The sequence below is a fragment of the Mchenga conophoros genome, linkage group LG2, assembly GCF_057382185.1.
Source record: "Mchenga conophoros isolate Kocher_MC1m ecotype Shallow Benthic linkage group LG2, M_conophoros_male_GT1.1, whole genome shotgun sequence".
In the NCBI taxonomy this organism is placed as follows: Eukaryota; Metazoa; Chordata; class Actinopteri; order Cichliformes; family Cichlidae; genus Mchenga; species Mchenga conophoros.
In genome coordinates this window covers 36,729,572-36,756,705 of record NC_140527.1, presented here as the reverse complement: position 1 = coordinate 36,756,705, position 27,134 = coordinate 36,729,572, and the positions used below count along the sequence as shown (strand labels likewise).

The 27,134-nt window shown below is 41.4% G+C and overlaps 1 protein-coding gene across 4 annotated transcripts in view; it reads right to left on the bottom strand.

Annotated features, from left to right (window-relative positions):
• Positions 1-572: 572 nt before the first annotated feature.
• elf1 (E74-like ETS transcription factor 1) overlaps positions 573-27,134 on the bottom strand; it is a 41,025-nt gene continuing 14,463 nt past the window's right edge. For 3 of the 4 annotated variants that reach the window (XM_085244638.1, XM_085244632.1, XM_085244625.1), the window contains exons 2-10: positions 11,050-11,367; positions 10,520-10,576; positions 7,551-7,725; positions 6,991-7,095; positions 6,706-6,867; positions 6,502-6,585; positions 5,644-5,836; positions 5,133-5,492; positions 573-3,683 (exon numbers count right to left, since the gene is read on the bottom strand). In XM_085244638.1, the coding sequence (XP_085100764.1) occupies positions 2,891-3,683; positions 5,133-5,492; positions 5,644-5,836; positions 6,502-6,585; positions 6,706-6,867; positions 6,991-7,095; positions 7,551-7,725; positions 10,520-10,576; positions 11,050-11,121 (2,001 nt within the window). In that variant the 5' untranslated portion in view covers positions 11,122-11,367 and the 3' untranslated portion in view covers positions 573-2,890. The remainder of the gene's footprint in view (positions 3,684-5,132; positions 5,493-5,643; positions 5,837-6,501; positions 6,586-6,705; positions 6,868-6,990; positions 7,096-7,550; positions 7,726-10,519; positions 10,577-11,049; positions 11,368-27,134) is intronic. The other variant, XM_085244647.1, reaches the window with a different exon arrangement.

Here is a 27,134-nt window from a genome sequence, read left to right as displayed (position 1 = left end):
AAAGAATCAACCCACTTCAGTGTAACTCATTCTCGCGCCAACCACAGCTTAAACGTGCACACACACACACACACACACACACACACACACACACACACACACACACACTTTTCACTATGCAAACTGTGGTGACAGACTCGTCTGTCTTCAGCTCTGGGCATGTCACATGCTAATGTATTCATCCACCCACAGCAACTGGAGAAGCAGAGCTCTTAAGTACAGTCCAATCAGTCTCTGGCCCGCTAATGGCTCCAATCCAGTTTTCTACAGTAGCTTTTTCTTTCTCTCAAAATACCATGTGATCAAATGTCCCCCAAAGCTTAAACAACCCAACAATACAACTGAATTTTCAAGGCAGTTTCATTATCGCAACAGCGCAAATGAATGGACTTAGTAACCGCTTGGAAGCTATTTGTTTCCAAGTTTAATTCGGTTTTCTGTTTCATTTTTCCAAAAAAAATAATTTAAAAAAAGCTTGTATGACACTTTATCTGTGCCTCGCTCTATTTCCAAATCATTCTGCCAGCAAAAACAGCAACAAATAAAAAGAAAGAGAGAGAACAGTCAAAAGATAAGATTTTGCATTTAATTAGCATATTGACTTTTTCTTAAAAATCTATTCTATATTCAGCATAAAGGAGGCCATTGATAACCCAAGTCATAAGAAGCAACAAAAACATAAGCAGTGGACATACCTCAATGTTTCACAGACAGTAAAACAGTGCTCTGAGAAAAAGGAAGGGTAGATACAGGAATATATACAAAGCAAACAAGGCAGCAAATCCCCACCGAAAGACTGACAGATTTTAATGCAAATGTAACCCAGTGTACTTATTGGCTGCATGTACTTAAAAAAAAAAAGCATGTACTTTAAAAACAAGTATACATTCAGAGTGTCTTTGCAGACCCAGAGCCCTTTTGGCTGATGTGAGGTTGTAAAGTAGCGTTTAACACCTGTCCTTAGGTGCAAGTGCAGATGGAGGTCAGTATGTCTGAATGTCCTCACTCTGCAGCTACAGTCCGGCTGGAAAATACAACCAATTTAGCCGGGATACCACTCAGGATCAATATGGCTTCATCCCCGGCAGGACCAAGGGGCCAATCGGATGGCTGGCCTGAGAGGTTCTTAACCAAGTGGGACAGCAAATAAAGAAGGCACAGACTCGACTGACCCGAGCCGAGAGCAGTCAAGGAGGCGGTGAGGAGAGAAAACCAGACAAGAGGTAACAAGGTGACAGGAGTGGAGAGGAGAAAGAGGAAGGAGGGGAAAAGGAGCAAAGCTTGAAACAAGACAAAAAAAAAAAAACAGCACTGGTTCCTCTTTGTACCAAACAAATGACGAAACAGAGATAGGATTTCAAAGGCATGTGAATTGTTACATTTGATACTTTATACAGCACATACACAGCGAATATATATTTGAATGCATAGTTTCGCCTGCTTGACTGTTAAAAAAGATAAAGAGGTATGTCCGCTGATAAGAAGGAATGAAAAGAACATTCAGTACATGTTTAAATCAGAGGATATAAGAGAATATAACAGTGGAGTAATCATGCTGCACTGAACACTCGAGTCCAAAACTCAAGGAAATACCAAAGCTGATTATATGGAAAGCTATACACGTGAAAAATGTTGGTCTTACAAAAAACTACCAAATAAGCCTCCTGGTATTAACGTTCATATTCTTTGTATTTCCCCTCAGGTTTTTACATGTAAATAGAAAACAAATGTGCCTGGTTTTTACACAGAATTTAGGAATTCACAAAATAAATAAATTCACCGTGGCCTTAAAATTGAATCTCAATTGTATATTATATGTATATATATATATATATATATATTTATTCATTTTTATCAATAGATTCATATATATTCCATTTGATAACAACAGGATTTAAACCTCGGAGCCTCTGAGGCAGAGACTGATATCTCGTGTATTCTTTCTCTCCATTTGTGCCTCCCTATCCTGCTGTGCCTTCGGTCTGCAGCTCTATACAAACAGTTTTGATGTTACACTGTCCTTGATAGACGGAAAATGCCCATTTCCATAGTAACACGGTGTTTTAAGGCCAAGGGTATTAGAGAGTGAATGCATACCTATTTTGTTTATATGAAAATAAATGCGTAATAACTTCTTGGAAGTCTGAAAGTCTGTGAAGGTATTTAGTCTGTTTTTCATCTCTTACGCAGCTGCTTCCAACAAACGGTCTTGAACTGTTCTGAACTTCCGGTAAGGCACTCTTCAATTGAACTCCGAGATGTGTGGGTTTTCTTTTTTCCAGCAAACACAACATCCGTGCGAAAAGTAACTCGTACCCGATGTAAAGATCAGGTACGCTCACACATTGCCAGATGCCAAATGGTCATTGCACCATTTGGCATTCAGTCCCCGGTTTTTGGTTTCTTGCATTTTTCTTTAAACACGTGAGTCCAGTGAGATGAAAAGTTAAAAAAAAAAACAGCTAACTGGCACATTTGGTAGACAGGGATTCCTGGTTTATCCAATGGCTACTCTCCTAGAGGAAAAAAAGCATTTTGTGTTTGTGCATGTGTGCATATGTGTGTATTTGTGTGTGTGTGTGTGTGTGTGTGTGTGTGTGTGTGTGTGTGTGTGTGTGTGTGTGTGTGTGTGTGTGTTGGGGATTGTGTCTACAGAAAAAGAGAATCCTAAATCTGAAAAGTTACTTCTTAAAAAAACTAAACACTCCCTTGATTTTTAAAATTAGGCACATGGTCACAAATATGTTGGTAAACAATAAATCCTGAGGCTGAACTGACCAACCTTTAAAAGCTGCAAGATCCCTCGTTCTGATCTTTGATCAGATCACTGTGGTAGGTAAAGAAAATGGATTCAATTTTGGTTCAGCTTTTGTTGAAGAGTCCTGCAGCACTAAGCCTCTGCAGGTTCTGTCTTTATCTGGATAAAGTTTGCAGGCAATTGAACAGACACTGGCAGCTCCTGCAGGCCTTTGATTCCCTGCTCAGGCTGCAGGGACATCTCTCCACGCACTTCCAGCTCCTCCACAGGGGTCAGACCCTCACTAGGGCTGCTGCTCTGAGAAGAATGTCCATTAATTATAGTTTCACTTGCGCCCTCTGGGCCCTGGCTTTGACTGGTATCAATGATAACAGTCCTGTACTGCAGCTCCGCCTCCCCTGCTTCCATCTCCTCTTTTTCAAAAGTATGTGCGGCCAGTGATGGATCGCCGTTCACCATCGACTGAAAGTAGGTGGGGTCCAGCATCTCCTCTTTCACCTGCAGCCCTGAGAGGTCGCTAGATTTGAGCACAGTGGCAATTACGGTGCCGGGCTGCTGTGCCACCATGGTCTGCCCGCAGGTGGTGTTAATGGTGACAAGGCGGGGGAGACCATTGAGGTTGGAAGCGGTGGAACTAATGACTCCTGGAGGGGAAGTGCAGGAGGAGGAGGCAGATGAGCCCAGACTGGTGACCAAGAGCTGCTGCGGGAGGCCATCCTGCAGGCTGTTAGCCCCACCTGCTATGGAAGCCGTATGGATGGTAAGCACATCTTTACCACCTGCCGTCGTGGAGGGCATGGTGTGGAGAATAACCCGAGAAGGGGAGTGGCTGGAGTCCCCGTTGGCTAGAACAGTGAGGGGAACAGACTGAAGCGAGCGGGAAGATGTCAGGACCATAGGAACTGATGCAGGGGTGTTAATGGTCCTGATAAAATAAAAAAAACAGAAGATGTAGGTGAGTCTCTTCACTGTCTCTGACAGAGTTGGTGTAATTGAATATTCTCTTTATATCTTTGCAAATATATACAAGGTTTGTTTTTAACGGACACCTACTGTGAAAATTAGCGACCGCACAGCTATGAGCCTAAAAAGCACAACTAAAGCCTTTATTAAAATAACAAATTGTGCTGACAGCTGTACTGTGGAAATTATGAGTCTCTTCAATTTCTAACAGCAGACAATGTTTAACCACTAAAAAAAAAAAAAAAGTAGAATTTTGTGATAATACAGGCAGCAGACTTGGCAACAGAAAAATAAAATGCAAAGTAAAGCTGTGCCAGAACGCAAAAAACAGAAGAAGAAGAAATGCACTTTATAAAAATCTAAAGGTGATCTGGCACTTTACTGACATCAACAACAAAAAAATGAATTATATAAAGTAAAGATTTACTTCAGCTCTGCTGGGTTGGCTGTTGCTGTGCTCACCTCACAGTTTTATTATGTATAATGAAACTCTGCATCTCAAATTCTCAAAAGGTGACATTTTGTACATACGAGGCTTCGAGATGGAATTGAGTTCCCCCTACAAGACGCCGCCACTAATATAAGAGCGATAAGCTTTGACTCAGACATTTTCTGTGAATATCAGGTCCAACGCTATGATGCATGCATGTGTGAGTATGAGTAAGATTTAAGCATAAAGCATTTAACATAAACTTAGTTTAGAATAATCAGTTTATGTATCATTTGAGATTAATAATGACATTTATATTTTAATTACCACGTTTTTTATGTTATTGGTAAGGATACCTGACTGACATGCACTTTGGTGGATGACGATTATATGATTTCTTACTTCTTACTTCATTTGTTTTGCACAAAAATCACAAAGACAAGAAAGCGTGAAACACATGCGTGTCTGAAGAATTGAATGCTGGGCATATTTTGTGTCTAAGAACAATGGCTTATAAGAGTCTTGCATTTAATCAGCAGAGACAAGCTAGCTGTTACCCCTTTTCTAGCCTTTGAGATTACCAGCATTTGGCACATTTTCATCACACACGACAACAGCGTCAATCTTGTAGTCTAGCTCTTCGCAAGAAAGTAAATAATCATAAGATCTGACTCAGTGTTATCTGTGTTCTCTGGTGGATATAGAGTGTATTAGAGACACCGACTCTACCATATATCAAACTCACTCTTGGGTTTTCTGTATTGCAAATCTGTTACTTTTGCTGACATATGGACAGATAGATCCAGAATAAGCTAATATCAGCCCAACTGATTTACCCATCGAGCCCTAGTTTGAAAGATCATTAAGCAGAGAATGATTTTCTGGTATCCGCTGTGGAGTAATGAAACAAAAATAAAACTACTCCTCATTTTGCTGTTGGTTCCTCTTAAAACACCTCTGGTGTTTTTCACAGTCGCTCACCTTAAAGCTTGTGCTGTTTCCTGGACTCCGGCCCCTTGGTTGGCTTGCAGCATATGAACAGACTGGAGGAGCTGCTCAGCCTGTCCACCGTTAGCTTGCTGGTAGAGACATTCATTGTTTGGCTCTTTCTTCATCTGTTTTACCGAGACGTGCTGCTGACCATGAGCTCTTCCGTGCCCTTTGGACCCTCCACGAACCACAGACCGCCCGTTGGTCGATCTCTGGTTTCCGTAGCCGACATTGGTATCAGAACCCGTCTCTTCATCCTCAATCACCACGAGGTCAGCTGGCATCTCCTTAAACTGATAGACCAGCCTCTGCCCCTCCACTTTAGCCAGGATGCCTCTCTGATAGTAGTATCTAGAAAAGAAAACAGATGTCCAACACATTATAATCATTCCTGATGGGCATTATGAATACATCTATGGAACCATGTCTTTAGGTTTCAGAGCAAAATAAAAGCTCATTTGAAGCACAGCGTTGCTCAGAAAAATGATGCTCGTATGTTCACCTGAGAGCTCTTCCCATGGTCTCATAGTTCATGTCAGGTTTGTTCTTGTGTTTGCCCCACAGCTTTGAGACAGCCTTGGAGTCCACAAGCTTAAAGATGCCTTTCTCCCGCTGTGTCCACTTGATGTATTTGGGACAGGTGTTTTTATCCTGCAGTAAGGCCAGAAGGAATTCCCACAGGTAGATGGTATTGCCTGCAAATTGGGGGGAAATAAATTTAGTCTTGTTTTTAACTTTCAAGTGAGTCAGACGTTCGCGACGAAGCCTTGGAGCTGTGCTATAGACATCTATAATTCATTTAGTAGTACAGTTTATGAATATATGAACGCCACAGGGTTACAGGAGGAGCTGCTCTTTTATTCCAGCCATTGTATGTGTACATGCGTGCCTTGGGATGACATTAATTATATCAAGTCTGGGAGTAGATTACTCTAATTCATGAAATGCTTCGGCCAGAAGTGGTTAAAAACAGCAACGCTCCCAGTAGTCAGATGAATCCCAGACACCATGACAGGGTGATGTATATGTGTGCAACTGAACCTGCTGTCCCCAGTCCCCTCCTCTTTGAGTCACACTGTAGGGTGCAATGAGGTTTTACATGGCACACCACTAGTCTCCTTCTATCGGCAGAGCATCAACGTGCCCTCCAGCCTGCAATCACTTCTGTTTCCCTGTGAAACACAGCACTTTGAGATCCCCTCATCCATTAACTCTCCTAGATTCGACCCCACTGGACTGCAGGGGTTGAGGACTGCTGTTTGCACACTCCACATGAGGAAATGGAGCGTACACAAGAGGAGGACAGACCTTGATTTTTATTGGCTGATTATAGAAAAGTGGACTAGTTAGTGAGGCTTACCTTTGCCCTCTTTGCTCTTCTTCCTGAGTGGTAGGTTAGGGGTGGTGATGGGAGAGCAGGGACGGACCGCCCGCGGCTTTCGCACTATGATTCAAATTATGGAGTAGTGTGTTATAAGGTGAAAGGCCACAGTGAAATCATCTAATTACCTACAACAGTGAATTTTTAGTGAGGGAGTTCTAACAAGGAGGAAAAATGTCTTACCTTTGGTTTTTTTCTGAGGTTTTAAGGGAAATTTTTGGGGAATCTCATCCATAGATGAGGTGTCCTCGTCTACGGACATGTCAAGGGCAACACCGTCCATCTGGTCAGGCCTCAGTGGGGCATATGTCAGGTCTGACTCAAGCAGAGTGCCATAGGTGTGAACTTAGCATAAACAAGAGATACAGAAAAGTGTTTCAAGCTGCAATTATGAACAGCGTTAGATCAAAGCTGACGTTTTTGTCACAAGCTGAAGGAGTGGAATAATAAGCATGCAAATTAACTTACGCATACGCTTCTCATCCAAAATGTTGTTCGGAGACTCCATGTTAAGAAGAGCCGCCGCTGCTTCATTTGTCTCCATGCTGTCCTCTGTGCCTGAGACTGTTGTTTCTGTCCACCAGATGACAACAAATTCATTATTAAGAAATACTCGGAGGCTAATGCTTTGCATAATTTACTTTTTTGAGAAGTGTAGGTCAAACACAGGTGAATGGCTACAAAGGTTCTTTTTTTATGTCAGCTTTCACTTACGACAAGGAGAGTACATTTTTAAAACGTTTTTCATTTTAAGGAGAAAGACTTATTTTTAAGTTAATATCGCTGAATGCATGCTTGCATGTTCTGAATTTTCAGGTAACTCACTGTTCAGTGAATAGTTTGTGGGTCAGCCTACAGATTAATTGTAATGAATTAATTCGAAGAGTACCTAAGAAGGCTGTTTGTGCTGTGCAACGGAGCAGGAATTAAATGTGTAGTTTGTAATTTTCTGGCTTTGCATCTTCCACTTGTGTGCTTTGTTAGTTTTGTTATGTCTCATTAAAATTCAGCGTTTATTGCATGTGCACCTGTGAGATCCACCCCTCCTTCCAAGATGGATGGTTCCTCAACCACATGGAGAGTGGTATCCACCATGATACCGTTGGTCACCTCATCGGACTCGAGCCCCGAGTATACTTGCAACAGATCGGCTGCGGGAACTTGCTCAACAATCACCGCTGGGAATACTGACGGGTCGTCCAGCTGCACAGAGAGCAGACACACAGACACAGAAAGGTTTGAGATGCTGTAACACTAACGATGCCCCTCGGAGGCAGAGGACCGTGGATCTTTGTACATACGTCTTTGAGTGTATATGCAATAAAAATACAATCAATCCCTCTGCTGCACGTCATAAATGTGATATAAAAACCACACGATATCAAGATAGTGTTAAAACACTGGTCTCTTATTTTTACTGCCTTGTGAAACACTGTAGATTCACACTCATTTTTAGCTAATGTGTAGGCGCATAGCATGGAGGAGAGCTCATTTCTGTGGTGCTGTATTGGTCCAGAGGAGCCTGCTGAAGAAGCCAGGAAGCAGCTGTTTGTTCTAGCCCACTTCACCTGAAGAGTTCATCTTATGTTCAGAAATGATATAAGACCAAATGAATGTTAATGCATGAAGTCATGAATTGCAGGCAAGCACACCCTTCATCATCTCCTAAATGTGCTTTGGGAATTCGCTATCTCATTTCAGGCATGGCACAATCTGATGCAGGAAGGAGCGAGGGGAAAGAGGGAATTACCAGAGTGTGGGCCAAAGTGAACTCCACCAATAGAGACCATGTCAAAAGGGCTCACTGGGCACTTGGTTTGTGTCGGTCAGAGGCTAATTCAGTCCTTTGAATATGTGCAAAATGTGGTTCTCAAAACCTGACAGTACTTCTCAAATAGTATAAAGAAAATGCAACATGAAAATCCAGTGGAATGCTGACTTAATAATCATTCAAATAAAGCATTTTATCAGCATTATATAAAGAAGTCAACTTGATGCAAAACATGTAGTCACCTGGGCACCAGCAGATGGCAGCACACTACACTTCAAAATGCTTTGAAATCATTTCTTCTGTGCCGCTGACAGGCAGACGAAGCTACTATGTTTAGCTTCGTGAGAAATGGTCTCTAAATGACAATGTGTCGGAACCTCGCTGAATTACATCAAATGATTCATGTTGTGATTTGTTTTCATTTTAGACAAACAATGTCGATCAATGAAACACCTTAAATCACATTCCTAGAGTGATGACCTGATTAAAAGGAAAGACAAAAAGGTGTGGTAGGCGGAACATGAATAAAGGCTTATCTGTCTCTTTGCACAAGTGTCCATTGTTGGTTTGGCCCTCTGGGGCATACCAGGTGTCCAGGCCTTGAGCTGGGGGGAGGCTGGGAAGAGGGGCATTCGAGTGTGCGTGGCTGCATACCCATCCCGGCTATAGTTTAACCAGGAGCCTAACCGATTGGCTCATTATTTGGACACAGTGTTAAACGGTTAGCCCTCCTTAGCAGCACTAGCGCTAATTATTCATGGATTCTTTATTAATAAGGTGTTTATGAGTCGAGGGAGGAGGTGGCCCTGCATAATGTCTACCATACCTCTACCAGATACAGACAGCTTGTGCCATCTAAGCAGAAAAACCACAAGGCTTCCTGGGACTACTAAAAACCCTGGATTTTGCTATGACTGCGAGTGCTATCAGTGTCTCACTGACATGCACTGAATATTTCCCATTAATCAGACTCTTTGGTAGACATACTATCAGAGTGCGAGACAGTGAGGCTACCCCATTTTCCCGGCTTGACTTAAATTAAGTTTTCTGTCCTTGAATAAGAACAAAGCGTGTGTCAGGAGATAAAACCGTTGCGACTATTTGTCTGTGTCTGAAACAGCAGCCTTTCCCACCCTCTCCCACTAAATGCAGACAGCCTGTGATCCCACACAGTTTGCTGACAGAGCGGCAGACACATGTTGCTGCCGTCTCCGCTGTTGTTTTGATGTTAAATTGATTCTGTTTTTTTCTGTGAACAATTCAAAGTTGCATTGCTGTGCGAACCCGCTGATAATCCGGCAAGAACTATGAAAGAGTGAAACTGTTGTTTAAAGGAGTAAAACGATGAGAAGGTGGTACAAGCACCCTGCATGCAACACAAATTATACTGCACATACAACAAGTATCCTAACGGCTTCTTCCTCTTTCTTGACCTAAATAGTGTTTCTAGTAGGGAAACACAGGCGATAAAGCTCCAACCAATTTGCATTTCTGAGTTCCCCATTCTGCTTTGAAAGCACAGCATCTGTGCAGCCTGTTCCCCCACACCCCACTCTCTTCTGCTTTACCTGCCTAACCACAATGTAGTCCAACTGTCTGTACACTTTCTGTATCCGCATCACGATATTTGAGAAAGTGTAGCTGGCGTAAGTAAGAGATACCATCACGTTTAAAAGCTGCTTGTTTGCCTAAAGCCACATGCCTTTATAATGTAGCTTAAAAATGGAGGAAATTTTGGGACCCTTTTCGCGTCTCCCTACCCTCAGCTGAAGCAGATCCCGACTGTGTTCAAACTACACATTGGCTTACAAACCAATATAGCAAGGCTAATCGTTACAGAATCTACTTGGTGGTTTTACTCAGCTCCGACAGCTTTACTGTGGCGAGAAAATAAAATCTTTAAATGTCTAAATGGCCGCTGCAGAAGTGCCATTGTGAGTTGTTCGTTTCAGTGTGTGTGTGTGGGGGTATATTCATGAGTTAGTAAATAGAGGCAAACTGCTTGTCTAACAGGCCAAGTGGGTGCAGCAAGTCACAAAACTGTAGCACTGGAACAATACAAGACCTTTTGCTGGAATTATCCCATCCCTTCTAAACAGCCTTGTAACTGGTCCATCAGGTTAGGCTTGAACTGGTGCTATTCAGGGATCCAATGACAGCCTGCCACTCTAGATACACACATACAAATACTAGGACACATAAACACACATACATCTCCACACTTACAATCAAGCCTGCTCCACAGGATTCAGACCCGGGTGTGGGGAAGAGATAACTGCACACCTGACCGAGCAATGAAAAAACACACAGGCACAAGTTGACATCGAATGCACACAGTAACCTTTGGGTAATAAACACATTCACGTCCTAGCCCCACCCTCTGCCTCCCACACACCCTAGCCTCACTGCAGGTTTTTCAGTCTTTCCATTTCTGTGCTACCGGCAGCCCGCACTCTTCTTCCCAGACCTCCTCTCGGCTCCATCCTCCTCCCTTTCTGTGTCGTCAAACTTAGAGATCACAGGCTAATCCTACCCCAGTGGCCATGCTGTTTACACTAGTTTTGTTTGTTTTGAAATGTATTTCATTTTTCAACAGGATTGCATACAGTGTGTCATGTAGGAAAAGACAGACGGTCGGCCACTGAGCTCGACGGGTTTGAACGCTAATGCAGACCCTATAAGTCGAGTCATGAAAAAAAAATCAACAACAACAGAGAGTTGCATTTGAAAAAGTGATTTCTCTGGTGAGATTGTACCTGATTGATTTCGTCCATCCCATTGCTGGCAAATTCAAACACCAGTTCACTGGGTTGTACTGCTGTCGTCATGGTAGTGGAGTTTCAAAGTCGAAGAGCAGCCTAAAAAAATCCCAGCTATAACTACTCCAGCGCAGACAGACTCAGTTTCACCTCACAAAATGGCCTCCCTGTAATCCCGTCTTTTTAATCTGAGCAGTTATTGCTCAGAGAGAGACCATGAGCCAAGTTTCAGAGGAGTCCTGTGGCCCAGGTGGGAGCAGCCTCGTCCCACTCTGACACGGAGGCTGGGCCCTGCTGCGCCTGAAGCATCTACACCTGGAAGATGGAGAGACAGAGGTGATAGGTCAGCAGTAATTCTAGTAATTTTACTAGAAAATCCTCATAAAGTGGAACTCCTGGGACTTCACATTGGTTAGATCTATAACCTGCTCAAATCTATGCAGTTTAGGCATTATCTGGGTCATGCCTAGTTTTGATCTGATGCTGAAAAATCAGATCACTGACTGGTTCCAGCCTAAAAACCTTTTTTTTAAAAAGTCACTAATTAACAAACGTTAGTGTCACCAGGTTTAAAATTTCTTATTTACAATCTGTGCAGTTACTTTTACTGAAAATATCAATGTGAATACAAACGGTAGAGATACAAAGCGCAAATACTCCATTTACAGTGTTAATAAACAGACCGTCAACACTTGTTTAATGATCAATTAATCTGTCAGTAATGTTCCAGATTGACTGATTATGCTTTAATTAAATGCTGGAAAAAAACGTGAGCATGTAGAAAAGTTACATGCTCTTGGTGACATCATCAGACAAAAAAATTCAGGACCACCCCCCAAAAAAAACAAACAATAAAAATTACTGTGATAGAATTTTCTGCTGTTTTTGAACTTGTAGGGTCGAGACCTACTTTATACATTTTTTAAACAGGATTTCTGGTAGTATTATGAGTAAATCTGTTTTCTTTTTCACCGAACTACTGCACAGTTCATTCTGATTTAAACACAGATGTCTTTTTCTGCCCCTCAGTGTGAAACACCCCTCAGCACTCTGCCTTAGATCATAAGGCTCAGCGGGGTCGATATTATGATCACATGAGCAGTCTGAGCAAACCCTCCCTTGTTTACACACACACACATGCAGACACACATACTCTCACATACACACACAGGCAAAAGATCACTCGTCTGATGCGGCTCTGGAAGCCCCTCTGTACTGACCCTCAGGGAGTTACTGTGATCACAGCCTGTGTTGAAGGGAAACTGGTGGTCATGTACTTCTTGTTGTGTATATGTGTGTGTGTCTTTAGGTGTGTCCCAGCAATCGATACCCAAAGGCAGGTTTCGGGAATGAAGGGTAGGAGGGGCTGATTTTGGGTTAAAGTATAAGTATAAACCCAGGGGCGACAAACACAGCCCCTCCCTCTTGTTTCCCAGAGATCAGAGCTGGCAGGAATAAAGAAGTAAGTTGGAAATGTTTGGTACCTTCCCCCACCTCCAAACACTCGCTATTCCTGCTTTTGCCACTGCTTCAGGGTGGAGCTTATTTGCTTTTAAATGCCTGTATGAGTGACAAACTTGCATACGAGGCCAAACTGTATTTTAAAGGAACAGAAGAGGAGGTGATAGTGAAGGACTTCTGCAGCTCATAGGGCACAGCCAGCAAACACATTAAAGTGTATTTCTCTGCTAAGCATCCAAACAGACCAGTAGCATGCAGTTACTGTCTGGAAGGCATTGCTTTGGGAAACAGAAGAGAGACGAGGAAACTTAATCAGAAGGCTAGTGTTTCACTCCAGTCAATCTTTCATGCTGTCCCTGCTGCAGCATCCATGCCCACCTCCGCCAGGGCTGGACGCTGCCGCCATCTGTCTGGAGCTCAGTGTGCTGGACTTCTTGGCATCTTTATGCTTGGTACTGTGAATTACCAGATTCAAGCCGAAGCGATATACTGTGTGAGGCTTCCAAATTAAACACATATGTCTGCTTTTTAAATCATTTGCAGTTTCCACTGGTGTACTCGTACACTTACAACAGAAGCCTTGATCCATGTTTTGCAAACTAAATGTGTGTTATCTGTATCGCATGCAATCACTCTGACAGGGCCCTGCCCAGCTTCGCAGCAGATCTGAGAAGACACGCTGCTAATCTAGCAGATGTTCTCCGCTGCAGACGTTCTTGGTTCCCCTTTTGTAGTTGCAGTTTGTGTTCGATTTATGGACGTTTATCAAGCTGTACATTTCAGCTATCAAGGACTGTGCCTATAGAAGGGTAAATAATCAGCATCCAGTCACTAGCCACTTATCAGATGACAAAAAAAATGGCTGTTATCAAATCAACAGGCATAAAGATGAAAGTAAATATAATTTATTTATTTCTCTGCTTTATGCTTGTGTTTATGTGCAGTTTGCTACAATGTACCAGACTATGTCAGTGGTTGCATGTACTTTCTATATTCCTGTCAGAGCTTCATTGATCTGGATGACCCAGTTGGCAAAGTGCTAACAGCAGACTGGGATACAAGAGAGCCAGCCATTAGTCAGACGCAGCCTCCACATTATCCCCCAGCACATGACAACAGCTGCCTTGTCCCAGCACAGGGGCAGGGTTGTAACTGCATTTACTACGTCATAAAGAGGAGAAGACGAGGACAGTGAAGGGAGGGATTTTACTGGGATGTTAGTGAATGCATAATAGTCTACAGAGCAAATAGACTGCCTGTGATTCGCTATGGGTGGGGCCTTCTTTTGCCAGACTTGAATATTTCAGGTGGGGCGTTCTGGTGAGGTTTAATGGCTTAATGCTAGTGTGTGCAAGGTTTGACTCCAACCAGACACATGTGTTTTTTGGGGTTTTTTTCCATGTCATCCTGTCTGAATATGTCCTTGTGAAAAGAAAACTATATGCTATAACATATTAATAACTACTTAAAATGTGCACTCATTTATTTTGGAGGGGGATGGGTGGGTGGGGGTTCTGGGGATGTTATTGGGGTGTTATTAGCGCAGAACTACCCATTAACACCCAGCAGACAGAAATAGTTATCTTTGTAAGATTGTGGTCAACAGCTACCTTCTTCTGTTTGTTGCTGGTGTTGGGCAGACATCTGTACACAAGTGTTTTTGCTGAAAACAGCTGCCTGATGCAGCTGGAAGCAATGGTGATGTGAGTGATGTGACTGAAATAATAAAGTCTGATGCCTAAAACCAAAATAGTAAGCCTTAGGGCACTACAATTCTAGCAGACATGGGGAGATCTATAAAGCTGGGCGCTCAGGACTCCTTTCACATTAAAGCTTTCTTTCACATATTCAAAACCCAGCATTGTTCACTTTAGTATTCTAAAAGATTTTTGAATGTTAGAACTCGGCTGAAATTACATTAACACATTTTTGGTTATCCCAAGTGCATACTAATGGTATAGCTCATTGGAATGTAGCATAATGAGCATTATTATCAGTTACAGCTGACATTTTGGCTCCATTGTGGCCCCTGTCAGGTGACACAACGATGGGAGTCTTTCTATCACTCAGCTCTCCTCAGACAGTTATGACTGGCTGTTATATATGGCAGTTCAGTGTGCAGCAGACTGAGGAAGCGTATGAACCAAACACTGGCGTACTCCACCCCTACAGCATGGTGACTGCCAGTCCCAATAACAACCAATTAGAGTCAGGATTCATGAACAAATGGAGCATTCCCAGAAGGCCCTACTTCCCCCGCTTTCGTCTCTTCAGCTGAGCTCATTGTTGACCATGAAAGGAGGTAATTTAAGCCAATTGAATGACTGTGCAATGAGTCACCCTGCATGTGGTGAGTGCAAACATTGTGAGATGCAAGAAAAGGGCTAAGCAAACTTTACTTATCAATCCTTTTCAGCTCAGGTTACAAAAATACAGGTTTCCTTAGGTGGCTGATTGTTCAGCAGTGTACTGGGGTAGCTACATAACAACGGTCACAGGATGGATGGTGCCAGAGGGGCAGCGGTATTAATTAAAACCTCACAAAGGTATAGAACGCTGCAGAGGTAAAAACTGAAAGAGAAATAAATCAAGAATCGCTCTACACTCATTACACCTGCAAAGTTCAACACCAGTACAAAGAAATCTTTACCTCACATGAAAGGTTTAATTTTCCCCGGTCGCCTGTGCAGTGATACACCTATGTCTGACATGGCACATAGATGAATGAGAATGCACTGGCTTACTTACCACTATGTTATTATATAGCTGCGAGCATGCTGTTTTTGCAGGAGCCTATTGGTTCCTGTTAGGGAAATGACTCAGTTATATGAGGCCCAAGTTCATTCCTGGAGCTCTGTGATAGCCCACATGGGCATCAGAGGATCCTGATCATCATTTCTGGACAGCAGTTCCCCTTTGTTTTTCTCAGTTGTGGTTAACCCACCCACATCTATGTAACAATGCCACTTTGGACGCCAAGGAAAATTCCTTAAGCACAGCAGTGTTGCAAACACAGCACAGATCAGAGCGAATAATGAAAGAACAGCTGGATGTATATTCTACATTTTGAGACAACAAAGCACTAAAAGTACAGGCAGTGTGGATGAATTCAGCAAAGTAAGAGAACAGTAATTAAGGTCTTGCATCAAAGGCAGACAAAAAAAAAAAAAACACACTAACAGGGCGGTTTCATCACTGCCATTGCACTATGTCAGCAACATAATTGTTTTGTATACAGCATTTTCTGCGTATTCTATATTTTACTCAACACCTAGCGTTGCACAATACAAAATGCCTCACCGTGTTTCAAACTCCAACTCCACTTTATTGACCAGAATAAAGCAGCACTTTCACAGCACTCCAGGGGCCACACCAAGCGTGTAGTGATAAAATGGCTGGAATGGGCACAGAGGCAGGCATAGACACCGGCTAATGGCATGCAGCTGCAGAGCACCAGGCATCAGAAGCACAGACAGCAATGCATCCGAGCCAGCACTCGCTGTGTCTGTGTTACACTAGTAGGCAATTGGCTCTGCTGTGCCAGGGCCAAATGAAGACTGAAAGAAAAATGTCACCTCGCGCACAGGCTTTCAAAAAGCGAATGGAATGTAATCTCATCTCCTGCGAACGTTGTACTTTTCCACTCAGGCTTCAAGCTCTGGAAGAAGGACCCATGCCTTCCTGTGACAACGGCTGTCCGTGCCAGCTAACACACTATTCAGTATAACATTAGGCTTTTTTATGGAAGATTGGACATTAGCTTTAGCAGGATAATATGGTCTGGAGATTAGGGATGAAAGCCTAGTGCTGTCCCCGGAGACGACAACTCAGACATGTCCACAGAGACCAGATTCCATTTCTCTTTTGGTCACATTTTCCTTCCAGTAAAGACATGAGACACAGGCTATTCTTGCTCCTAACGTGTGCTTCATCACAGCGTAGAATACTGGACGTTTCTGTTTACGCCATTCGACACGAAGAATGACAGACAAAAATAGAAATGACTTATTTTAAAGCCGGGTAGAAGAAGAAAAACACCCACAAACTGACCTGTGAATTTTGCACTCACAGGAACAGCATCACTGAGCACTGGGTTTCTGCTGCTTCCTGTCTGTTAAACCACACTCAGAAGAAAATTTCTTCCTCTGTGTAAGAGCGGAAAGTTCTCAACTCCCCCTCCTTCCTCCTGAAACAACACACTATCACGCTCGTAGACTTGAGTGTTGTCATACAGGTACCATTTCTTTATAACTACTGCCAGAGTGACGTAAAACATGAAGGTGATTACACTGCAGTTGGACTTTAGATAAAGACTAAGTCTGACAGTGTAACATATAATTGGATTTTAGAAGTTAAACTAGTCAGAAGTAAGAAATCTGTAAATATTGTATATTCAAAATATTAAGAAGCTAATGAGTCATTTCAAAAATTTATTCTGCAGATGAGACGCTTCTCAGCTTTCTTTTGCTTTCTGACATTTTCAAACCTGCTACTGCAGTCAGGGCTGTTTAGTGATTCGATTCAAAAGGATCACACCAGAGTTCTCAAAGCCACACCTGCCATTTGCAGACATCTCTTCCCCACAATGCTGACACAAGTCATGCACAAGCAGATAGCATTACTAACCCACCCACCCCTCAAAACAGACACACATCCCTTATTTGGCCCCGTGAGTTGGTTTTGCACAAATTCTAAGAAGAAACTACAAAGTTCCTGTCACACAGTGTTCTCTTATTGGTCATACAGTATTTCAGTGTGCGCAACGACAGCACAGCAAAATGTTTTTAGAAGACACAGAGAAGAACTTGCCTGAAGCCCAAGTCATTCATTACAAGTGTGAAAATATTCGGTTTTGTTCTTAACTGAACATGAACAAATATTAAGCTTAGAAATACACGCTAAACAAATCTAACCACAATAAAGTATCAATAAAATCCATCTTGACTCCAGTACTGTTGTCTTGCCTGATACGCAACAAATCCAAAGAGAGGCCTTTTGTAAAGTAACAGATGTGGGCTTTTAGTAAAAATTACCACCAGCAGCCTACTTCTATAATGTGGCAACCAGCCACATGTCACAGATAGGAAGAACCACTAAAGTTGTGAAAACAGGACAGGAAATTGCAGCAAAGTTTTAGAAAAGAAACTGCACCAAACATAACAGTTTGATTCGCTGCTGTGACCGCCACACTTCTGCCACAGTTTTATTTAAAAATGTGATCTTTGCCATCCATGCAAGTGTAAGCCTGTGTGCAGCGCCATATCTTTAAAATATTGTTAACATATATATTTACAGCACTGCCGTGAATGTTTTTCGAGACGTTCACAGCAGCGCTGCGTGTAGTCGGATCTGTAGGCAGTAATGCTTTACATTTATACACCTAAAATGAATACTCGAAGCAGTAAAGCATGTAAAGCTTGTGATTTCAGTTTTCTATGTTGCTCTTTGCCAGTAAGAAAGAACAAGAAGCAACTGAAGTTTTGATAAGAGCAATAAGATATATCCAAGCTTTTTACAAACCAGAGCTGGCTCCGAAACTGTACTGGCCTGTTTTCAGGGAACTATATAAACCGTGTTGTTGCTTTTTCTAAATGCTCTCACATCTGAGCTCAATGACATAATTTCAAAATAACCCAAAAAGATCTCTGAGTAAAAAGAACTCAGAGAGCACGGATGAATAAAAAGCATGCATGTCTGTGCATGTGTGTCAGGAGTTTCATCGCCCTGCTGATTCTTTTCTTGGAGACATAGCTGAAATGTTTCATCTGAACTTCTAGGCTCTGCTGTTGTTTTGGCTGCTGAGTGGGAGCCATTTGATGCATGACTAGACTGGAAAAGTCAAAGTTCTCTCTTTTTGTAGACAATAAGCAAGCTTCCCACAAGCGCTAGATATATACAGGAGGCTAGTACATACAGAGTCACGTCTTTGTATGAACCAAAAGTTGGAAAATTGCTTTAAACCTGTCCTTCATCACTATAATCAAACTAAAATTCAAACTTTAAAGTAATTATAAAATTTGCACTACTGTACCACTCACAAGCACTTACATTCATACCAACACAAAGATGTCATTTCACAGGAATACTGACAGCAGCAAGGGAGGATACTGTACCCAAGGGAAAAATACCAGCAGCATACTATCAACTGAGTTTAAATAAAAACAAGTTGAAAGTTGACATCCTAAATTCCTTCTTACACTATAAACATCGATGCCAACTTTATCTCTGATAGCTGCCACTCTTTTACGCAACTTTCCACAATTCCTAATAAACTCGAGGGAAGAAATCCACAAAGCCTATACTGTATGAACTTTGCCAAGATACTTCCTAGATTGTCTCTTAGCGTAAGTACATGTTACGGATGGAGCCCAGACATTTCAGGGCTGACTGTGGAATATAAAGGGGGACCTGGCTGTTGCAAAGGAGGCTGCATACCAAACAGGTCTGGACACAAGCAGGCTGATGTGTCCACCTACAGTCAGGCATGCAGTAATACCTAACAGGCAACACACCTACAGAAGGCACATAGTCAGACAGAGACAAAGTAATCTTTGTCTCGTCATACAGTTTGACTCTACCACTAGTTCAAGAGACAACATGGAAGCTGAGAAGATTGATGTGACTCACAGATCTGTATGATAAATATTTACCTAATGCTACAAGGGGGGAAAAGCTAGCTCTGTTCAAAGGTAACAAAACCTGCCTACTATCTGATAAGTTAACCTACTTTGTGAAAGTACAGACTTTACAAATCTTTGTACAAATTATGCAAACAAACTATAACATTCGAATTACATTAGATTTAGCACACAAACATAAAAGTGCCTTAAATCTCCTCATCATTATTGTGCTGGAAGACAAATAAATTTATTTCTCAGAAGTATTCCTTTTAATGCTCACTGTCTTTAGAAATAAGTACCATATAATACGAGTACAGCATGTCATACTACATCCTATTACATTTATTATGTTTTCATCAAAAGGATAAAACCCTCTCAGAGATGCAGATTTACAGCCCCGGCTGTTTTTGAGACTTCCAGGGATCATGCTTCAGTTTAACAGCTAATAACAACAAAATCAGCTCTTCTCATCTGATCCCCCATAAAGCCTCCCTGATAGGACCACTCACACTGAGTCAGCTTAGCCCCTTCAAGACAGCTTATCTGATTTCGCACAATTGGATACTGGGTCAGTGTGGTATTGGATACCACTGGCCAATGTTTCTATCTAATCTTGCAGCCAGTAAACGTGTGCCCATTCCTGGATCGAAGGACAAAAGTGCAAAGTCATTGCTTTTCAAGATGCCAGGTGCATAGTTCAAATACAGACAAGGGAAAAAGTGTTAAGCTGTGTGAGTGACCTAACAGGCCTAAGCTACAACAACTCATGGACTCATGACAAATGTTTGGATTGCATGCTTTAGGTATTAGAGCATTACTTGGACTTCAAACGCTTGAGCTCGTCATCTTAACAAGTTTTCTAGAATCGTGTCCGCCCTGTGCTTTCACTACTCATAACATTCAAATTAACATTCCCTGCTAATACCACCCTCTTCCATCCACTTCGTATATTCCAGCTGCCGCAGATGTGAATCTATGGCGCAGCTCATACATTTGGAGAGATGTTTGACATATTTGCAAGGGACAGAAGGACTGTCTGCTCAGGCTGGTCAATATTTGAGAAGGCTTTATGAAATACACTTGTTTATGACAGTCACCTGATGAGGAAGGTGCAGCATAGGTGCATGAAATGAGGACAATAAATCACCTGGTTAAAGAGACAGCTGTGCTCAGTACTGCTGTATAACAAAATATTTACACGGTGTGATTGCTTTACCATATTTGGGATCAGTAATAACTACACGTGCAGAGAAAAATGACGAGTTTCTAGGAAGATACACACACTACAGGCTCATACAAATGCTAATCTTTGCTTCATGCTACTTTGAATAAAAAAGCCTGACAATCAGTCTCCAGAGGGGCTGGGGCTATGTTGTTCTGATGAGAATCACAATGCAAAAACGCAAAGGTAAACAAGGAGTGGCTGTTGCCTAGGAACACGCAGAGGGAGAGGGCTTGTAAAGTAGGCTCTGTGGAACAAGAACAGAGCAGGTGGGCCTCATTCAGCTCAGCAAAGGCACACTGTGTGTTTGTGAGGATACATGTTGAAGACCAAGCATAACAAGCACAAACACACAACTGAATGGATTGCCAAGCTGGCTGAAATCAAAAAAACCGAATTGTAAAAATTACTCCTCTGATTTTTCTTTTCTTTTCCCCAACAAAGAACTCTTCCAGCTAAGAAACATTTTGAAATTGTCCAATCTGTAATAGCAGCAAGCCTCAAAGTGCCTCAGTTCTTTATATACTGCACTTCTACAGTCGTGCATTTTAAAACAATGACGTCAAACTCCAGGCAGTGGAGCGTTTCCACACCTGAGTCACATGACAGACTTTTTTCAAAGTGCTTTCTGACTCGGTGACATAAAACCATTAACAACTAAAAAAAATTGGACCTACAAGCAGAAGCCATAATCACTTTGGCATCAACAGAATCAAACCCATCCATAATCTTTATTCACTGAAAAAAACCACTACATTACTATCATCCTAGTATAGCCTACAAACTTCAACAGCTGATTAGATTAACTTAGAGCAGCGACTAAAAACATAGTAAATCACTATACTTAGCTCTAAATCTTACCTACTAACCCATGCTATCTTGGATGTTTCATCCCTGGCAGATTAAACAAACATAATATTGCATGTTAATCACTGGCCTATTGACTGATTCTAGCTAAGCTCAAATGCTGCTATTAATTATGTCATCAGTATTCACATCTAACATCCTGCAAATAAGGAGATCTTCTGAATTGTCAAGTTATGTAATGAGAATGCAGTGGGGGGTTTTTTACTTGTGGGTGAGGTGCAATTGAATACGCAAGAAAAAAAAGAAAGAAAGAAAAGAACCAAAGCGGTACTGTCACATAAAATCAATCATCTCTGGATGTAGACCCAAATGTGTGGATGCAAGAACTTAAGAGTCATCGACCATGTCACCACAAATTTTTAGAAATTTGCATGCAGCAGTCATTCCTTGAAGCCCTCAGGCATTCGTTTTAGCTAAATTAAATGACTGAGAGTCTGTTACAGTCCTTTTATATTTGGACACTAGCACTCAGACAAGGGGATCCACTCAGCAGATCATCTGAGAACTGCAGTAATTATGGGCATGGCCAGTTTTCCATATGAGAGAGCTTGCTGCTGAAAGTTTCAAACTCAGACACCACTGCAGCTGGGTGTCTGGGACCAAAAGCCTCCTAAAAACATGTGGCAAATCAATTTTCCTGGGTTAGAATGACTCTTTGTACCAAACGATATTGCATTAAAGCAAACACGATGTCTAAATTAGCACAGCAGAGCTGGGAAACTATAGCAGCTAAAACTTTTTTCAGACTGTGTGAGTTTTATGTTCATATGCATCTCACACAGGGTGAGTCTACGTTTTTGCACTTTGTTACCTCATGCAGGGTGGAACCCACATAACTGGAAACAAAAACACTGCACTGTGAACTTGCTTTCAGGCCTTTATATAGCATTAGCAATTTATAGCTACTGCATCAAACTGCATCAGAAGACATGGAGTTTTCTGTTTGTAAAGTATACAGTCCCAAATGACTGTGTTTCAAATAAATGCAGAGCACAACAGAAGGTTGTAATGGAAATTTTTTTCTGATGTCTGTATGCTGTTTTTATCTGGAGGAAAAATAAATCTGCACCTCAAACTCCGCCCACACAACTTCAGTGAACAACGTCTATGAAAGATTAACTTTTATCAAGATAAATGAGTTATCATCATTTCCATGTAGACGCTTTATATAAAATGTATATCAACCAACACTAACTTAATAGTAGGTCTCTTTAACTGCATGATAGTAAAAGGGAAGTAATTTCTAAACAGCATTAACCAAGTCACACGGCTTCCAGTTCATTATTTTATAGATGTTATATTTATTTTTCACTGTTTCTGCGAGTCTGTTGGTTTTATTAGTACTAGGGATGTGGCCAAAAGGTCCTATCACAATCCTTTTTGGGTAGAATCGATCTCTAAATGACAATTCTCCCCACAGATAGTTGATCTGAAGCAATTAGATGATTAGTTGTGCTTCTGATTGCCTGGAAACAGAGCCAAACTCTCAAATCTCTGCATCCTTTTCCTGTTGTAATTTAAATCTTAGCATTAGTCTTCGTCTTCTTTTTTATTTTTATCTTGTGTTACAACTAGTCACGCCCAGTTCATGTGAAGTAGGAAAGTTTGGACAGGGAAGTTATTAATTTGATTTTTTTTTTTTTTAATGGAGCATTTGTTTTATTTATTTCACTTACTGTTAACCAGCTAGTTCCTTGTCCTGTTACATGTCCATGCCTGCGTGGTGGCGGTTAGTCCCTATCGTGGCAGTTGCTGATGTCAGTACTTGTCCAGTGAGTCTCAAGTCCTGTGGGTTAACCCTCCCCTGGTGAATCCAAGTGGAACTGGTTCATGTACTGATACGCTAAGTTCACCAAGGCCTCAAAGCAAAAGGACTATCATCTCCGCCAGCTGCAGTTGAAGACAGAGGAAGTAGAGTCCAACCACAGAGCAAGAGACTCACAGGAGATAGCTGAACTGCATTGATAGCAACTGAACTTTCACATTAAGATACGTAAATATAGCACCTTTTAAATATGTGACGCCATTATTCCTTTGAAAATCTATCAAGGATGCAAACTAATCCATTGCTAAATGCCACCTGAATTTTATGCCACTGAGAAGAAAGCAGCAGGATCAACCTTTTATTCTAGAAACATACAGGAGGACTTTGCATTACATTTCTTTGTGTCCGAAATGGTGTACGGAGTACTCAGATCTTTAACTTGACCAAAGGTTAATCTTACTTTCCTTAACACGCAACTGTACAGCGCATAGATATTCATACATCATCATGAGGCAGCGCACTAGAACCATTAATGTTCTCTATTCTTTTAATCTGAACAATAACTACTAAGTAAAGCTTTTGAAGTAATGTAGCAGATGAAAACATGCAATACTTCCATCTGAACTGCAGCAGAATCCCCAAGTTTCAGTACCTCAAAACTATGACTATGTATGGTACTTGAGTTAACAGAAGTTACATTTACTTTTTCACAACTGACCGTGACGCCATATGTCATGCCAAGACTCGTGTTATGTTAAATACTCCCAGATAAGTATGCTGCATTACATAAGCAGGAGTGTTGTGAAAAGGTGTGACCTGATATTCCCTCTACTAGATCATTTCTCTTGTGCGCCCTCTTTCTTTGTGAGAAAACATGACCTACTTCACTTATTTCAGCCTGGCTTATTATACCAGTACTTTTGTAACCACGAAGTTAATGAGTACACACTGGAGGGGTTAAATCTATAGGATTTACAGTATTTATGTGAGAAATTAGCCTCAAAACATGTAGTAAGTAAAACGTCTAGAAAGTCTTTTTACTTCACTACACAGTAAATCAACTCCAAATAAAAATGACTTAAAGGACTAACACAGACAAACAATATGATCATCAGTATCTTAGAGAAAGCATCACTGAAAGAAATCACAGACGAGTTCCCAGTCAAGAGAAATGCACTGAAGAAAAGAGACAAAAGAAAGAATCTCTGCCCCTCGAATATAAATCAAGATCGGGGACTGAAATGAAATACACCAGGCTAGAAGAACTTCAAACAGTTTGGTTTTTGGGCTCTGTGCTGAGATGTGATGATAACAGCTCTGGTCCGGTATGTACTCCAGAACAACGGCCAGTCTTAGCACGCTCCGAGCATGAGACGGTTGCAACACAGGGAGACAGTTGCTCAATCGATTTAACTTTATTTATCAAGGGAGGGTTCTTGAGCACCGGCAGCATATTAACAGAGATACACAACCAGCTTACAAACTGAATACTGAATGTGCCTTGCTCAGTGGCACAGTAGCTATTAAGCAGAAGAGAAAGTTATACATTAACTTTCCCCACCCAGGTTTTCCCAACGGGTCACAGGAGTTCAAACTTCCCATCACAAGTGTACTTCTCTAACCTTTAGGTCTCCATCCATCCCATAAAAAGAGAGCAATGGAAAATAAAACAGCAAAGAAGAAATGGGGGAACTGACGTGGAGATGTGATGCAAATTCATCGTTTAGCAATACAAAAAGGGCTCTGATTGTGCTTTCTCATATGAGACATTTTCCAGTTGGGCTTACTGAAATACAATGGCTGCGGGTGCACAAGCCTTGTTTATTCACTAGTTTCACTATGAGTTCACTGGTTTTCCGCAGCGGCTTCAATAAATAAGGCGGCTGAAGGGTAGTGGTAGAAGTCATGGTCACCAGGCAAAAAGGAACACATGAACACGTTGATACTTTAAGCAAAGTTGTTTGTATAAAGAAATAATTCTTGCCAAAGCCATCATAATATTACTAAGAAAATATTTCATTACTTGAATCATGGAAATTATGGCACCATTTTTGTTTTGAATACGCAGTCATAACATCGACAATTAGGACTATTTAACAACCATTTCTCTACTGCCATCTGACCACACAAAGGTGATGTTACTCTCATTTATTCTATTCAAATCATAACCAACAGTTTGTACCTGACCATTCACAGTTGGCTCTGTGTTTTCTTTTCTTCTCGTGATAGCATGCACCTGCAACATGGAGCAACACAAATCCTCGATTTTTACATATCTCGGCCTGCCCGAGTTGTAGTAATAAACTAAACCCCGCCTGCTCCTGCTCTCGTCACGTCCTTATCTTGCACCACCTCCGTCATCTTGCCCAAGCCTAATGATCTAATTACAGGCTAAGACCTGTTGACACTGTATTGAAGGAAGAAAGACTGCAGTCAAGCCGCTCTCCTGTTCTTTCAATGAGAGGCATAAAACCTCACTAAACAGCAGCTTCACTATGAGTTCAGCCTCTGAGGCAAGAGGCCCTCATTTACAATCCAAATCAAGGTGGGCCATAGGTTATGATGAGAAAGTAAGGCAAGTTAGGTCAAATGCAAACTTCTACCGGCTCAACAACAGAGCCATTCACACACTGAATCATGTGTTGATGGTACAACACATAAAAAAAAAAAAGTCCTCTGTTTTTCAGGGCCAGCCCACCTGACCCTCACCCAATAATACTCAATATTCAGTCTAAAGTATAGAGATATTTATTTATTTGGTGTCTGTAAGATGACCTCTTCTACACTGCCTTTAATGGGCCTCAGCTGTTATGCAAAACATTACATCAACAAGATAATTTCTGAATGCCAAACCAATGAAATAATCACACGCTTGGATATTTTGTGTATAATTACATTTTTTAAAAGCCAGACTAAAAATTAGACGAATATGTTTTGTGCTTGTTCGGGGTTTCACTGAGATAACTGCACAGTTCTGTGCATCTTCAATGAAGCAACATTTAAAAGCAGATTCAGAAAAAAGTGCATGTGAAGTCAGAATGTTACTCAGACTCGGAGGCATGTTTATTCAAACATGTATTGCATGCACACTGTGGTGCACAAAGTGCAGAGTAGATTTCTGAGGAAACAGGAAGTGTGCTTTTATCTCTGCTGCTCTGTGCAACTTTTAGAAACAGATACTCAACAACTTTAAGCACAATAGCCTGGTTGACAGACTTTACACAAGGTTAACTTTTACATGCACAGAAAAGGAAGCAAGGCACTTCAGGGTCAGACTTTGCTGTGAGCTGAAACGTCAAACATCTGGGCATCTACATTACAAGATAAGCAGCATTCTGTTCTAGTGATCAGAAGATTTTGAAGAAGCTCTGCATGACTGACTCGATGTGGCTGTGGCTAAGAGCTCCAACAGCGAAACCACAGCCGTTCCTTTACTTTTTTTCTTCTCTACTCTAATTGTGAATGTAGCAACTCACAGTTTTTAATAATAGCATGACATTTGTGCAGCAATTATGGATCAAAATCATCACAGAGTGTAATTACTTTTTAGTAGACCATTACTACACAGTGAAAAATACATGTGGGCTTGGTCAGGCGACTTGCAAAATACTGTTCCCGCCCTTATTTCAAGACGCCATATAAGGCAACAATTCAGAAAAGAAATGCAACAAACACACATATAAGTTAAAGATCATCCTTATTATATCTACACATGGCAGGTTTTAAAGTTAAAAGTGATTACCTTATCTGACAAGTTTTCAGGCACTAAAAAGTTTCAACTAGGTTTGAGGAAAATGGTGAGATATGGGCAAGAAGGTGATTAGAATAAATACAAATGCAGGTTTGTTGTTTTTTGAAGTGACATTTGATTTATTAGTATGCCTCCAAAGATGTAATACAAGAGAAAACATGCTCCTAAATGTAAGATGAACTGGGATGACTTGTTAAAGCTCTCTATTGAAAACCTTAAAACATGTCAGCGCAACGATAACGAGAGCCATGCACAGCAGAGCAACCAACTACCTGACTGCTTGTCCGCTTACTCACATACGTCCTAAATATATATTATTTATGTTTGTTCATGTAAAATGTATACCTTTCCTTTAACACACTCAAAAAAAGCTTAAAACAGGTAACATGTGGAGAG